Genomic DNA, 14,824 nt, shown 5'->3' on the forward strand with positions numbered 1-14,824 from the left:
CGAATGTTTCTTTCATATCCATCCTTGTAAACATCCTAGCCAACATCTCGAAGTAATAGTATACAAATAAACCACGGTCTATAAACTCTAATGCATATCGTACAATGGGCGGAGATGTCCCACGCAAGAGCGGAGTGTTTAGCCAACACATTTCATCCAGCATCTGAGGCAATAGTCAGATCCTAATCACACCTCCCATCCTTCCACCCAGTTCGCCACCTCTCCTCCCAAAACCGACAATTGAACTCTTTTTTCCCAAGCTTCCGATTAACCTCATTATGCGCCTCACACATCCACCATCCAAACTCCGCACGCCCACCCAACTTCGGCTGGTTCTTCCCACTCGGATGCGCCATCCACGTCTTGAAATCGTCCGCACACACCCAACACGGGTATAGTCGCGAGAACAATTTCAGGAAGCCCTGCATATCGGACTGTTGCTGCGTATCCGCTTTCTCGGGGTACGTCGCTGCCATCGTGTGTAGGAGTGTCCAGGTTGAGCGGCCCAGTGCTTCGACGTCGGGTGGACAGTCTGCGGGGATGGTTGATTCGGGCTGAGTGGCCGGTGCGGCGAGGGGCTTTGTGGGCGTTGTTGAGGTTGAGGTTGTGTTTGCGCTGGAGGATGTGGGAGAGTCGGCTTTCGCTTGTTTCGTGAGGGCGCGCCATGAGGCGACGGAGGTGCAGGTTCGACAGCTAATGTGAATTCGTTAGTACGTTTGGACGGAAGGGTGTGGTGCATTGGAGAATGCTGGGTTGGTGTTTCTTACGGTTTTCCATCTTTGTCTAGGACGACGCCTTTGGGTAAGGCTGAGTCGGTTTCTTGCGGTTGTTTAGTGGTTGCAGCAGGCTGCTGATTAAATCCTCTCAAGGAATTCAGCTGTTCTGGTGATACCTCTGCCATTTTTGCGTGGGTTGAAGGTTTCTTAGGGAGCAAATGTTGGAGGTAAGTTGCTTGATTTCTAATCGGTTGGAGGCGGGATCGGCGGAGTTAGCGTTGTCAGCATTCAGGTACGGCGATCTATAGAGCCCCGACTTTGCTATCCTTTGCATCACAACGAATTCTGCATTTGTTTCCCATTTTCTTATATCCCATATCTATTTCGATATTTCTTTTGCAATTCAATCTCTTGCCTCGACAGCCAATGGTTTAAAGGACCTCGAAGACCTGACCATTTGGACATCTTAGACAGGTCGAAAACATTATAGCCTGTTCCTGGATCGATAATTCTGGGATCGGCACCTGCTTTCAGAAGCACATCCACTGTATCAAAGTTTTGCCTGTTGCTAGCTGCGAAGACAGCAGTGGCACCGACCCGACCTCCCGGGGCATCAATATCAAGATCCTTGTCGAATTCAAGGATCATCTTGACAACAGATGTCAAGCCATAGGAGCTGGCATAATACAGTGGATGCGTCTTTTCGATTGTCGAAAATCCCACCGACGGCATCAGGACCTGCATCCAAGTACCAAAGTTTCCCTGGCGAGGAAGGTGTCTCGTATTGAAGAATTTCTGCACCAAGCTTCGCTCGGTATCTCCCAGCTCCGCCGCGGCAGCATATTTGGGCCACATGTATGTAGCATATGGGAGGGCCTTGTGCTTTCTCCAGCGTCGAGATATTTCCCCTTTACTTGTGTATCCATCTTTGAAGTTGTCGAGACATAGATAAGTGAGACACTTTTGCATGATGATGGTGTTCGCTGTGGCCGGGTCCATGCTAAAATAGCTGACACGTGAAGATTTGATCCAGTCGGATGTCAAAAAGTCTTTGATGGAGGCATGGGCGAGAGTGACATAGCCAGATAAGTCACGGGTGATTAAGCCCCGGCAGATATCAAGAAGAATTTGTGCGGGGACTAGCATCATATCTTCATCGAATGTTGTGCACTCTTCGTCAAGTACCACTACTTCGTTGAGGACGTCCAGTGTGAGCAATTCGTCTGCGAAAAGGTGGTCCTGCGCAAAGCTGGTCCAGAAGAGCGCCTCCCGAACAAAGGGTCTGTCCTCATCGGATATTTGATCTAGGGTTTTCGCGTACATTTCGCGAAGTGATCCTGGTAGGTTTCGGAGTGCTTCGCGCATCAATCTTGTTGTTCTCTGGGCGCATAAATTATCCATTGAAAGCTGGACCCAGCGGAATCTACTCAATTGTTAGATTGGGCACAATTAGCCGGGGACACACTCAATGCTCACGATCCATCAGCATTGTCGGATAATCTCTTCTGAATTTCAGCTTTGAATTCGGGCTTTTGTCCCCGCAGTGCCTCGTCAGACTCCAATCGATGATTTATATACGCCTTGATATCACCCAACATCATATTCGCGCTGATATTGAGCATGTCGACACCTCGTTTGATCATGGTCGATGTAGTTGTTACTACGATGCGAATATTTGGGGCCAGGTTGGCAAGTCTCAAGAGAGAAAGCTCGATGTGTCTTGTGTCATGGCTTTCATTGATAGCGTCCACCAGGATGATAATCTTGGTCTTGCCAGAAGCATGGTTGATGATGGCATCTTCAAGAACAGCGATATCAATGGTGCGCTTGTGAGCCTGAGACTTAGGGATATCGTTGTAAATTGGGCGGATGTTGTCGAGTATCGAAGGGTCCTTTCCCGAGAGCTGAGCGACCAATGATCCTAGCACGTTAACTGGGAGTTGAGAGGCCGAGTTACTCATGGTGCAGTAGAAGTATGCAATGCTGAGAGCTGAATCTCGCGAGGCCATCGAGACAATTTCATCAACACACTGGGCACTATAAGGATTGTGATAAGTGTATGTCAAATGTACCTTGTCCGTGGTATATACTAACAACAATGTGGTCTTTCCAGTACCAGCTGGAACTTAATCAGTAAGGAACGATCGGGGTGGACGAGAGCAGCATACATTTTCCCACAAGGAAGAAGATCTTCCTATCTCCATATTGCAGCCAATGCTCAAGATGGCCATTGATAAACCATTTTCCAGAGGCAATGTTACGTCTCTCACTAGCCTGCAGATGTGAATTTGCCGGGCTCACGGGAGCCATCCATTGGAACAGTTCGTTATTGGCCATCTGATCTCTTTCCTGCTCCCTGATTTTCAACTCCTCAGTCAAAGATCGTGCCAGGCTCCCAATTTCTCGCTGCAGATCCCTCTCAACCGCACCATGATCTGCAGTAAGAACTAGTATCAACCAAGACTTCACTCTTTCCAAACGAGTAAGATGAGCAGTGACTTTTGCCTCTGTAAAGGGCCATTCCAGCTTCTGTTTTAAACTTTGCAGCTTACTTTCTGCCGGCTCTAGGTCTTTTAGAATGGAATCAAGAAATTCTTTCGTTGTTTGAAGAACCTTATCCATGATATCTTCGTTAAAGGGAGTCGAATTTTCCGACTCGATATGCTGGACCTTCGGGATCTCTGATGAGGACTGTGATTGCAAATGGTCGAGAATGCCTCGTAGGGCAAATAATTCTTCGCTGAGCTTTCGCATTTCGGACCTTGCTCCTTGTACAGCTTGGGCGTACTTGATCAGACGGGCTATGATGTGGCTGACGTCCACGATCAGGCCCGTGATTGAGATGGGATCCATGCTGCACGTTATGCGACCAAAGATATAAGTCAATTCGAATCAAACGAGGCTTTCCGGATGATAATCAGTTATGAAAAGGGTGTTTTCATGAATAGGTAGTGCTTTTTTTCGCTAACCTCAGGCGGGGTAAGTATGGGTATCCACTCAAGGGTCCAGCGCCATGTCAGGCTATCCCGCCCATCCCTAAACCTTGATTATAGTAGGATAGCCCTATTCTATCTTGTGCAGATTTGCGAAAACCATTCATTGGCGATGGAAATCATGAGCAAGCCTTCACCTATCAGTCCATGAAGCTGATATACCTTGTCAAAATCGCTCAATTGAAATCATATGTATCTATGTACGTGCCAAGAACTGGTCCACTATACAACTTAAATGATTCAAATGAGAGGTCCAAGACTTTCGTGATACTAATCATAACTAGAAATATTCAAATGTACGTTGGATATTTCAAGATTGATCATATACAGGTGCAGTCTAGATAATCATTCGTTGATGACAGGTACCTTCTCAGCACTTGAGGTCCACGGGTATACCTAGTGGTTCCAAGGTTTGCTTCTTGAGTCCGTCTCTACCTGCCAAGGTAGCCCTGGAGAAGTGTTACTTCGTATCTGTTCGTATTTAACCCGTATAGCTGGGTACCAATGCTCTCTGGTCATCTGCCTTTGATCCCGAAGACCTGAGGTGATCTATATATTTTCGGCTGATTACACTTAAAAAACCATCAAAATGACTCTCAGCCCTCCACGGCCATTGTGAGGTCCAGCCCGCTACTCATACCGAGGTATCTAAATATGCCCGAGAAACACCTAGTTATCATTGGAATATATCAATATACGGGCTATTATCTACTTTGGATTTTCTATTTCATATTCTTACGTGAAGAAAGTCGTGGTGTTTGAACGGATAACGCGCAGATCACCGACAAGCTTTGTCATCGCTTCCTTTCCACTCCAACCTCAATCTAGGACCACGCGACTGGACGTGTCAAACAATCTGCAATTCGATAAATTGCACTGTCACGCGGCGTCTGTTATATACGGAAGCTTCGCCTTCATCGATAGTCACCTTTAGACCAAACCCTTGCGGCACACGGCAAACCACGTCGATATCAGTCGCGATACACCATGGAACCCAAATACAAGCTGTCAGACGCCGAATCAGAGTCGGAGCCTGATGTTCCTACCGTTCCTTCCGATAAACAGCTAGAGCAAGGCTTGCGCAATGAGGTTGCTGGGATCTTCAAATCCGGCAACATGGAGGAGCTTACCGTGAAACGGGTACGACTGGCGGCGGAGAAGAAGCTTGGTCTTGCCGAGGGATACTTCAAAACTACGGACGATTGGAAAGCACGAAGTGAGCAGATAATTAAGGCGGAAGTGGTAAGAGCTCATTGTTCAATTGGCATGCGTCTCAACTATCCTTGACTAGCACTAAGATGAATCTCATGGAATAGGACGTGCAAGAAAGTGCGCAAAACGCCAATGAGCCCACCGAGAAATCGCCGTCTCCTCCACCACAGACTAAAAAGAAGGCACCAGCCAAGCGATCCACGAGTGACACTGCACCCAAGCCGAGAAAGCGCCAGAAGACACAGACCCCTGTTTCGAAGGATGAGGCTACAGGGCCATCTGGTAACGAGAGTGAGGAAGAGGTCGCAAAGCCGAAGAGCCGTGCAACCGCACCCAAGAAAAAGGTCTCCCCGAAACCCGCGACGGACGAGCCGGAAGGTTCAGATGCCCAGGATGATTCCGATAGAGTGAAGTCATCAGAAATTGTCAAAGATGATTCGGAGAGCGAGATGTCTGTGGTCTTGGACGAGGAGCCCAAACCAAAACCCGCGCGCAAGCGAAAGAGTACCGAGACGGCTCCTAAGAAGGAAAAGAAGCCTGCGCCCAAAGCCAAATCCAAAGACGAGGAGGATCCAGATCAAACAGAGATCAAGCGGTTACAAGGGTGGCTGGTGAAATGCGGCATTCGCAAGATGTGGTTCCGTGAGCTGGCACCGTACGACACCGCAAAGGCGAAGATCAAGCATCTCAAGGGAATGCTAGAGGATGCCGGTATGACGGGGCGATACTCGCAAGAGAAAGCGAACAAGATTCGCGATGAGCGCGAGCTCAAGGCAGACTTGGAAATGATCCAACAAGGGGCGAAGCAATGGGGAAAAGGGAGCGGAGACGAAGGAGAAGAGGATGGACCACCTCGACGCCGTGCTGCTGCCCGAGGTCGACAGGCACTTGCATTTTTGGAGAGCGATGGCGAAGAGTCGGACTAATAAGCCTTCTGGATGAGCTGTGTAATTTCAATGTATAATGTTGTTTAGCCATATGTATTCATAATGACCAACGCCGTGGGTATCTTTGTTCAAATGCTTCTCCCATGTCGCGTGTACTGCGTCACCGGCCGGCCTTGGGTCCACTCATGCGTTGAGCGGCCAAGCTGAAGATCGCGACGGATGAAATGAAGAGAACTAAATTATAGAACTGTGCCTTCCGTTAGAATTTGCGTATGATTTTGAACGTGATACAGGGGGAATGTACCGCTGTACGAGAGTACTCGTTCTCCTCGACTTCAGTGCGCGCCTCGACGAAGAGACGTCGCAGATTAGGAAGATTGGCCTGGGAGGACGTTAGATTTTAGTCACACGGCATATAAAGGTCCTAGACTAACCATTTGAGTACAACTGCAACTATGAAGTTGACAAGAGAGAAGTGGTAAAAGGAGGTCTAAAAACGTACAACGCCGGTAAAGCGGACGGGAAGGTCCAGAGCCCGCCATTTGTGGACAACTTTTGATCGCCCAAACACCTCACCTCTTCCTTTCGTCACTCTTCGGAAATCCCTCCTACCCCATTCTCTCTCGTTTTCTTCTCATTTACACCTGAGCAGAGAGGGGGGAATGGTTTAAGCCCTGTCTCCGATCGCCTTTTCCTTACTCCCGAAGTCGCGCGACCAGTGGAAGCTCGCAATTCCCCGCAGTCTCCCAACTACTCGACTCCTTACGACACCCTACCTCCCCGATTCCATTGGTGGAAGCACGACAAAGTCGGAGCTGAAGCAGATAATTCCTCACTATGGCTATGAATAAGATCCGTGGCGCCTTTGCGGTGCCTCGGAAAGGAGAGACGTTTGAATTGCGAGCTGGTCTTGTGTATGGAACCCCCTCCGAACATAGGTGGCTACTTAGCCATGATGGATGACCGATCATGCTGACTGCTAGAATAGTTCCCAGTATGCCTACGAACGGTACGTTAGCTCGCCAACTCAAGGATATAGTGAATGATCCGAGGAGATGGTGTGGCAAGGCTAACACTCCCACAGGAAAGAGTCTATCCAGAAGACTATCATGGCTATGACTCTAGGCAAAGATGTCTCCGCTCTCTTCCCCGATGTTCTTAAGAACATCGCGACCGCCGACTTGGAGCAGAAGAAGCTGGTTTACCTTTACCTCATGTGGGTCATCCTCGGACACCTTAAGGGGGACCGCATATGCTGACCACTGGAATTGTATAGGAACTACGCCAAATCACACCCCGACCTTTGTATTCTCGCCGTCAACACATTTGTACAGGACTCGGAAGATCCTAACCCGCTGGTTCGAGCCCTCGCCATTCGCACAATGGGTTGCATTCGAGTGGAGAAGATGGTGGACTACATGGAGGAACCGCTGCGCAAGACCCTTCGCGACGAATCGCCGTATGTCCGCAAGACCGCCGCAATCTGTGTCGCCAAGCTTTTCGATCTGAACCCCAGCATGTGCCTTGAGAACGGATTCCTGGAGATGCTGCAGGAGATGATTGGTGACCCCAACCCAATGGTGGTTGCCAACTCGGTGACCGCACTTGCGGAAATCCACCACTCGGCCGTTGAACTTGGAGCTCTTCAAATTACAACCAACACACTACGGAAGATGCTCATGGCATTAAATGAGTGCACGGAATGGGGTCGCGTTACTATCCTCTCGACACTAGCCGAGTACCGAGCAGCTGATGTAAAGGAGTCGGAGCACATTTGCGAGCGAGTCGCGCCTCAGTTCCAACATGTGAACGCAAGTGTGGTTCTTGCAGCAGTCAAGGTTGTGTTCCTCCACATGAAATATGTCGGCCCGGAGCTGGCAAAGACATATCTCAAGAAAATGGCCCCACCTCTGGGTATGTTACATCCATAAGTCGCTGCGTAATTCAACGTTGACTAACGAATGATAGTGACTTTGGTTTCTTCCGAACCCGAGGTGCAGTATGTTGCTTTGAGAAACATCGATCTTTTGCTACAGAAGCAGCCGGATATTTTGAACAAGGAACTGCGTGTATTCTTCTGCAAATACAACGACCCGCCTTATGTCAAATTCCAAAAATTGGAGATTATGGTGCGGATAGCAAACGATCGCAATGTCGACCAGCTTTTGGCGGAATTGAAAGAATACGCCATGGAAGTCGACATGGACTTTGTGCGGCGCGCCGTCAAGGCGATCGGCCAGGTTGCCATCAAGATCGAGAGCGGCAGCGAGAAGTGCGTGAATACGCTCTTGGATCTAATCAACTTGAAGGTAAACTACGTCGTTCAGGAGGCCATCGTCGTCATCAGGGATATCTTCCGCAAGTACCCCGGCTACGAGGGTATCATCCCGACCCTTTGCCAGTGCATTGATGAGTTGGATGAGCCCAATGCGCGGGCAGCCTTGATCTGGATCGTTGGTGAGTATGCCGAGAAGATCAGCAACGCAGGTGATATCCTGGGTAGCTTCGTGGATGGATTCAACGAAGAGTTCTCTCAGACTCAACTACAAATCCTTACTGCAGTAGTCAAGCTTTTCCTTAAGCGGCCCGAGAAGGCCCAGGGTCTGGTGCAGCGTGTCCTCCAGGCCGCCACCGCTGAGAACGACAACCCAGATGTCCGTGACAGAGCCTATATTTACTGGCGTCTGCTGTCCAACACCAGTGACCAAAACGCCACCAAGAACATTGTTCTCTCAGACAAGCCTCCAATTGTCACAACCATCCAGTCATTACCACCAGCTCTGCTCGAACAGCTTCTTCAGGAGCTTTCTACTCTATCATCCGTGTACCACAAGCCCCCAGAGCAATTTGTTGGACAAGGTCGCTTCGGAGCGGATGCCGTTCAGCGAGCCGCTATTGAGTACGTTTATCAAGCCTCCAGCGAAGTCATTTCATACATATTAATGGTCCATTTAGGGAACAACTCCAAAACGCTCGCGAAAACCCACTGGCTGCCGCAGCCGCAGCAGCTGTCAGTGGCACTACTCCCCCTGCGCAGGCGCAAAACAACGTCGAGAACCTGCTGGACATTGATTTCGACGGCGGTGCCCCTGCATCCGTGCAAAATAATGCTGGTGGCATGTCCGGCTTGGAGGGTCTAGCTGGCACCCCCGTCCGGGTGCAGTCCCCTGCGATTGGCGCTCCCGCCCCCTCAAGCAACAACAACCTTGACGACTTGTTGGGAGTGTTTGATGATTCAGGAGCATCGCAGCCCTCATCGAGTGGTGCGAATGGTAGCGGAGCTGGCGATTTGATGAATGGCTTCTCTGGCCTTGATCTGTCTGGCACCACCTCTCCGGCGAATGACAACCAGCCCAAGAAGACCAACGAGGACATCCTGTCTCTCTTCTAGATGGTTGTTGTAGGATATAGCGTTCCCAGCCAACTGTAGAGGCTGGTTGTTTTTTATATCCATGTTTCGCAAGCGAGGATTTTTGAACAGATCGAGATAGAATGGTGTTTTTTACATGTTTAATTTTTTTCTTTCTTATTTTCTGCATTCCTACTCTATATGCACCTATATACACAGGATAATGTCTGGCAGGTGGGGATTTCCTGATTTGGCTGCCGCTGCTTTAATGAGGGCGGTCAGACTCAGGCTCAGTGAGTAGACTTCAGCACGGGCTCAGGCTCAGTGATCTGATCAGCCGCATCACATGATCGATGACTAATACTCAGTGATCAATCAGTGATTAATCGGTGACCAATCAGGGCAGCTCAGTGATCACTCAATGCTTTTGCTCCAGTCCCCAATGTCCAATCGTCCTATCAGCAGCTAGTGTCTAACTATTTCCTAATTTAGTATAGTCTATAGGGTCATCTATTTCGTGACTACTAGCGCGGTCATGCTTGTGACAGTTTTCCTTTATTGAGCGTCGACGTTTAATAGATGGACATCATTCCTACCCACCGCCACAAAAATGAAGTCGTCTTACTTTTTCGGAATAATACGGTTGATACAGAAGGGATTGCTCCTTCTTACACTGCCTCGAGCCCGCAGGTTCGAATTATTTAAGAGTGACTTGTTCCTTCTAAATGTCATAGTATTCACAAATCCAACACACTTAGCCCTTCCTCGATCATTTATTATTCCCTATGGGTCAAAAGGCTTTTTTTCGAGGAGAGACGAAAAAGCCAAAGAAAGGCGCCATTTCCAAAGGCAGAAAAACGGTTATGTTCCTGGCGCTCACAAGGAGGACGATGCTATTCGACATAAGGATAGGAAGCTGCCCAAGACTAAAGATCTACAGCTGAGAACTCTAGATCTCTGGGTGGAGTATGCCCGATCACTTTCCAATAAGGATCCCCTTAGTCCGCATGGCTAACTTGCTAGTAGATTCATTGAAGATCCAGAGAACGGATTCGACCACTACAAAACCGCTCCAGGTTGCCAGGCCCCAAGCCATGAAACGGTGAAGGGGTTCATCCGCTGGTACGCAGAGTCGACTAAAGGTCGGCTTGACAAGAGCGGAAAACCTACTGTGAGAACAACAAAGTCTGGTGCCGAGAAATTATTCGGTGGTCTCAAAGAAGCTACAAGTACGGATGTTTCAGAAATGGATCGGGAAGAGATATATACGGTAAGAGTTGTGCCTGTTTCTTTTACGAATAATATTAATTTTTGTCTCCGCGGAACTCAGTGGATCAAAAATACTTTTACAAAAGACGGCAAGGTGGTTAATAAAAAAAAGCTGAAATACAAGGTGAGTCACTGAATTGCGTAAAATATCTCTATCCTAACCGCAATGGTAGCATATCGAATTAGTTCTTTTCCCTTCTGCGACCGCACCCTGGGAAGTTGGATGGAGAGTGAATCAGCAATGGCTCAAGAACAATCGAGATCCTGACTACACGATGTATGAAGAGCCATGAATTCCCCCATTACACTAACTAGATGTAAGAAAATATTTAATTGGTATAGGTAGTTGTACTTAGATCTACTATAGTCTACTGTTTTTAACTCCCAAATACTATCGAAGAACCAAGTCGTTAACCAGATAGAAGATTATTTTCACTGCCCCCCACTTTTTTTTCTTTCTTTTTTCTGTGTTTTTCTTTTTTATGAAGTTATATGGCTTGTTGAATATAGCATAGTTCTGGTCGAGTGATTACAGAACATACCTGGGTAATCATTATACTAGCTGCTACGGGGAGTTTTAGATGACCACAAGTAGGTAGCACTAGATGTAGCGAAGCTACCTAGGCAAGTCCAGCATTATAACCTAGGAAGCGCTAGTTTCAGAGGGGCGAATATATCCACATCCATCATTCTAAATAAACATCCAACATAAAATAACTCGGATCCACGCGGATAGTCCCTACCAAGCAGAGGGGGCTAGTATCGCCAAGAATTGAGCTGAAGATCGGCACTATTTACCATGACCAGTCTGCTTTAGCGCAGGGTCACCCCTCGGCCATTTATTTCCTGGTTCCGCTTCCTTCACCTTGAGACACACTTTTGTTTGGCCCCCAAACAATTTGCCCGACCAGGTTTTCAAGATGTTGGAAGATAAACTCGACGAGGGTGCCGAGTACGGTGCTTTCCAATTTGATTACTACATCGCAGTAAGCGTATTCCTCGCATGACAAACCATCTCAGCTCATGCGAAATAGGATCATTGGCCCGAGGGCTTAGAGGAAAGCCCTCAGAAATGGGAAGAATTAGTGTGGAAATATCTAGCGTTATCGCTTATAGATCGATATGTCTGACATCTCCCCCCGCCGGGTATCTCGATTATATACTAATATTTAATTAGGACTATCAATCTAGAGCAGACTCGAAGGTGACTGATTTGGCAAATGGTCTACCGTCTGACTTAACAAATGATCAAATAAAAGTTTTGAGCATTCATCAGTCAAATAATGAGCGAAATATTTGTGCAAATTTGGATACTGGCATACAGAAAATCTGGCTTCGGACCTGCTACGATGAAGACCTAAACGAGAAATATGAAACATGAGAGCTGATGGGGAGGATGAAATTACCCTCTTTCGATGTCTCGACGACAGCAATCGCTACGCTTTTGATGACGGATCGTTGGATCACTGGCGACAAGTTCTCGTCCGAGTACCGGGAATAACGGACTTCCGGGGCGTCGGGTACGATGGAGATGTCCTCACTTACCATTCGGGTAAAAACGACGAGGAGATGCGGGCCCAATGTGAAGAGATAGAAGACGAGGAATCTAGAGGCCTAGCCTTGACAGAGCTAGAGTTTCAAGTTGTGGTGTACCTGCTCGACCGCGAGGCTATCGAAACGGGTCTGATCAAGATGCTTTGGTTGGACGAGCACGGAAACAGTGCTTGGGAGAACCGCGTGGAGCCCTCTAGTCTAAATTCGCTTTCTGGGGCCTTTATGAATGGCATTCGTTTAGACGAAATTATGGGTGGAAATTCCGGCCGAGGGTCCTTGATAAGTAGATAGCCAGTCAGAATGTCAGCGATGTTGGCGATGTGGACAGTGAGTAAACGGGGGGGATTCGATGTAAGGCCGTGGTATTTTAGCCCAAGGTCCGCGGAGTGGGGGATTTAAGGGTTCAATATCAAATCTCTGCTCTGAACTAAAGTTTTCTTTTCTTTTTCTTTTGCTAAATTAACGTACATCTTTCTACTAAAAGGCCGTCTCAACTGCCTCTACTTCAAAGTAAGCGGGCGATTGGACTTTACCAAACTTGAACCTTGCGGTATGTGTCAGCATATATTTTCTAGATCTTTCTAAGTCGATTTGATGAGATTAAACTTCTCACTCGGCACTGGATGTAGGAAAGTCTCCGCGGGCCCAAACCCCCGTAATTCCGCCGCCAGCCGCGGTTGTCTCGTCCATTGCCCATTGTAAGCGCCATAAAGTCTGTAAAGCAAATTTATATCAGAATGAGAGAAAGAGAGATAATAAAAGCCTTGTAATGCTAGATTGAACCAATTGCTCAACACAACATGGTCTTAACGCAGTGCTCTATACTAACCATCAAAGCAGCATAGAACACCCCAGTCCCCCCGAATACTCCAAAAGATGATCCAAGTTGCTTACCAATGCTTCAATAGAATCCAATTTTTCCATCATCTCCAACGGAAGATGTGGGTCTCAGGGCCAATCCGCTGGTCGGACCCAGAAAAACTCGGCCGCAGAGATAAATGGGGCCTGTCGCCCGGGAATTCCTTAAAAAAAGAAAAAAGGACTACAAACTAGATCCAGTTCTGGGAAACCCTACGTCTTGCAGAAATTATACATCAAAATGACCGATTACAAGTTTGAGGGCTGGATGGGCCTTGACCCTAGCTCGGCGGAGGGCAACATGGTCTGGCAGGAATTCGAGCCAAAAGAATGGGAGGAAACCGATATCGATATCAAGATCTCGCATTGTGGTATTTGTGGTTCGGATTTGCATACTCTGCGCAGTGGATGGGTAAGTTACACTCTCTTAAAGTGTTGCATGCATCCAAATCCCCCATACTAGAAAAGGTCCCATCCACTGACTACCCCAGCGTCCGGCCACATACCCCTGCTGCGTCGGCCATGAACTGGTCGGCAAAGCCGTCCGTGTAGGATCCAAGGTGACAACCATCAAGCTTGGAGACCGCGTCGGTGTCGGCGCCCAAAGCGATTCCTGCCAGGGCCGCCAAGGCGACTGTGAAGAGTGCTCCATGGGCATGGAGAACTACTGCTCCAAGAAAGTGATCGGTACATACAACAGCGAGCACTTCAACGGCGGAAAGACTTACGGCGGATACGCGCTGTACAACCGTGTCCCTGCGCACTTTGCCGTCAAGATCCCTGATTGCATTTCTTCTGCTGCTGCCGCGCCTATGCTCTGCGGCGGTGTTACGCTGTACAGTCCCCTGAAGCACAATAACTGTGGACCGGGAAAGACGGTCGGTATTATTGGCGTTGGAGGTCTGGGACACTTTGGTGTGCTGTTTGCGAAGGCTATGGGTGCTGATCGGGTTGTTGCTATTTCGCGGAAGAGTGGGAAGGCGGAGGATTCGATCAAGATGGGGGCTGATATCTATATTGCTACTGATGAGGAGGAGGGGTGGGCGAGCAAGCATGCCAGAAGTTTGGATTTGATTGTTTGTACCGTCTCTTCTACTAAGGTGAGTTTGATTGAGGCTAGGGATTGCGGGTTTGTTAGCTGACGTATCTAGATGCCTATGACTGATTACCTTGGTCTTCTCAAGACTGGTGGTACCATGGTTCAGGTTGGTTTGCCTGAGGATGGTGGTCTCTTTGCTCCTGTGCGGAGCTTGATGCGTCGTTTGAAGTTGGAGAGCTCGCTTGTTGGTAGCCCGAATGAAATCCGGGAGATGTTCCAGTTGGTGGCGGAGAAGGGCATCCAGCCTTGGATCCAGGAGATTCCGATGAAGGATGCTAACAAGGCGATTGTGGACATGGAAGAGGGACTTGCGCGCTACCGTTACGTGCTGGTCAATGAGGAGTAACTACCATTGTTAGATTGACGTGAAATGTATAGAATGATGATATAGAATGTAGAATGTGGAATGAAGAAACGAAGATATAAAGAAGCTCAATGGACTTGGAAAGAAGAATATTCGGGACAAAACACACATTCTTGAGTAACTTTTGAATATAGTCTCGGTCTTTATTGAACAAAAAGCTTTCGTATGCAATCAGCGTCTAACCTGATTTAAGATACACTCAAAGGAAAAAGAAAAAGAAAAAGGAGACGAACAAAATCCAAGCAAAAGCCATGTATTTATTACCATTACTTTATATCACGAGCTGACACAATAGCGTAAACCAAATTCTCGAAATGACCAAGCAACTCTTTTCCCCCATGTATGGGGGAGACCAAGCGGATCTACTATCGATGCACTGTAGCCAAGCAAGCAAAGCACAACAAATCAATTTCCCAAATGCTTGTTTCTCAGGTCCGCACCACGAAGACCGAAAGAACCAAGGAAATGGGCAGTCTTTTGAGAATAGTGTACATCTGATATCAGATGCAACCACTCATCCTCA

General features: G+C 48.0%; 8 protein-coding genes across 8 annotated transcripts; 4 read left to right on the forward strand and 4 right to left on the reverse strand.

Moving 5' to 3' along the window:
• Window positions 1–182: 182 nt before the first annotated feature.
• N7484_007258 (flavin-linked sulfhydryl oxidase) lies at window positions 183–901 on the reverse strand (the record flags this gene model as incomplete). Its single annotated transcript, XM_057117645.1, has 2 exons — window positions 183–693; window positions 768–901. 2 exons carry the CDS (start codon window positions 899–901, stop codon window positions 183–185), a joined length of 645 nt encoding a protein of 214 aa, XP_056970680.1.
• A 181-nt stretch (window positions 902–1,082) lies between these two features.
• N7484_007259 (uncharacterized protein) lies at window positions 1,083–2,039 on the reverse strand (the record flags this gene model as incomplete). Its single annotated transcript, XM_057117646.1, has 1 exon — window positions 1,083–2,039. One exon carries the CDS (start codon window positions 2,037–2,039, stop codon window positions 1,083–1,085), a length of 957 nt encoding a protein of 318 aa, XP_056970681.1.
• Window positions 2,040–2,188: 149 nt separating this feature from the next.
• Window positions 2,189–3,569, reverse strand: N7484_007260 (uncharacterized protein; the record flags this gene model as incomplete). Its single annotated transcript, XM_057117647.1, has 2 exons — window positions 2,189–2,835; window positions 2,885–3,569. 2 exons carry the CDS (start codon window positions 3,567–3,569, stop codon window positions 2,189–2,191), a joined length of 1,332 nt encoding a protein of 443 aa, XP_056970682.1.
• A 1,127-nt stretch (window positions 3,570–4,696) lies between these two features.
• Window positions 4,697–5,847, forward strand: N7484_007261 (putative transcriptional regulator; the record flags this gene model as incomplete). Its single annotated transcript, XM_057117648.1, has 2 exons — window positions 4,697–4,951; window positions 5,026–5,847. The coding sequence occupies 2 exons, from the start codon at window positions 4,697–4,699 to the stop codon at window positions 5,845–5,847; spliced, it is 1,077 nt and encodes a 358-aa protein (XP_056970683.1).
• A 121-nt stretch (window positions 5,848–5,968) lies between these two features.
• N7484_007262 (DUF5310 domain-containing protein) lies at window positions 5,969–6,245 on the reverse strand (the record flags this gene model as incomplete). The annotated part of the gene is made up of 3 exons (XM_057117649.1): window positions 5,969–6,055; window positions 6,113–6,190; window positions 6,243–6,245. The coding sequence occupies 3 exons, from the start codon at window positions 6,243–6,245 to the stop codon at window positions 5,969–5,971; spliced, it is 168 nt and encodes a 55-aa protein (XP_056970684.1).
• A 400-nt stretch (window positions 6,246–6,645) lies between these two features.
• N7484_007263 (putative AP-1 adaptor complex subunit beta) lies at window positions 6,646–9,199 on the forward strand (the record flags this gene model as incomplete). The annotated part of the gene is made up of 6 exons (XM_057117650.1): window positions 6,646–6,722; window positions 6,797–6,817; window positions 6,893–7,024; window positions 7,085–7,722; window positions 7,777–8,707; window positions 8,764–9,199. 6 exons carry the CDS (start codon window positions 6,646–6,648, stop codon window positions 9,197–9,199), a joined length of 2,235 nt encoding a protein of 744 aa, XP_056970685.1.
• A 2,604-nt stretch (window positions 9,200–11,803) lies between these two features.
• Window positions 11,804–12,271, forward strand: N7484_007264 (uncharacterized protein; the record flags this gene model as incomplete). Its single annotated transcript, XM_057117651.1, has 1 exon — window positions 11,804–12,271. The coding sequence occupies one exon, from the start codon at window positions 11,804–11,806 to the stop codon at window positions 12,269–12,271; it is 468 nt and encodes a 155-aa protein (XP_056970686.1).
• Window positions 12,272–13,079: 808 nt separating this feature from the next.
• N7484_007265 (NAD(P)-dependent alcohol dehydrogenase) lies at window positions 13,080–14,283 on the forward strand (the record flags this gene model as incomplete). The annotated part of the gene is made up of 3 exons (XM_057117652.1): window positions 13,080–13,250; window positions 13,330–13,938; window positions 13,990–14,283. 3 exons carry the CDS (start codon window positions 13,080–13,082, stop codon window positions 14,281–14,283), a joined length of 1,074 nt encoding a protein of 357 aa, XP_056970687.1.
• Between the last annotated feature and the right edge of the window lie 541 nt (window positions 14,284–14,824).

The sequence above is a fragment of the Penicillium longicatenatum genome (genome assembly GCF_028827895.1).
Source record: "Penicillium longicatenatum strain IBT 33135 chromosome Unknown contig_4_segment0_segment0, whole genome shotgun sequence".
NCBI lineage: Eukaryota > Fungi > Ascomycota > Eurotiomycetes > Eurotiales > Aspergillaceae > Penicillium > Penicillium longicatenatum.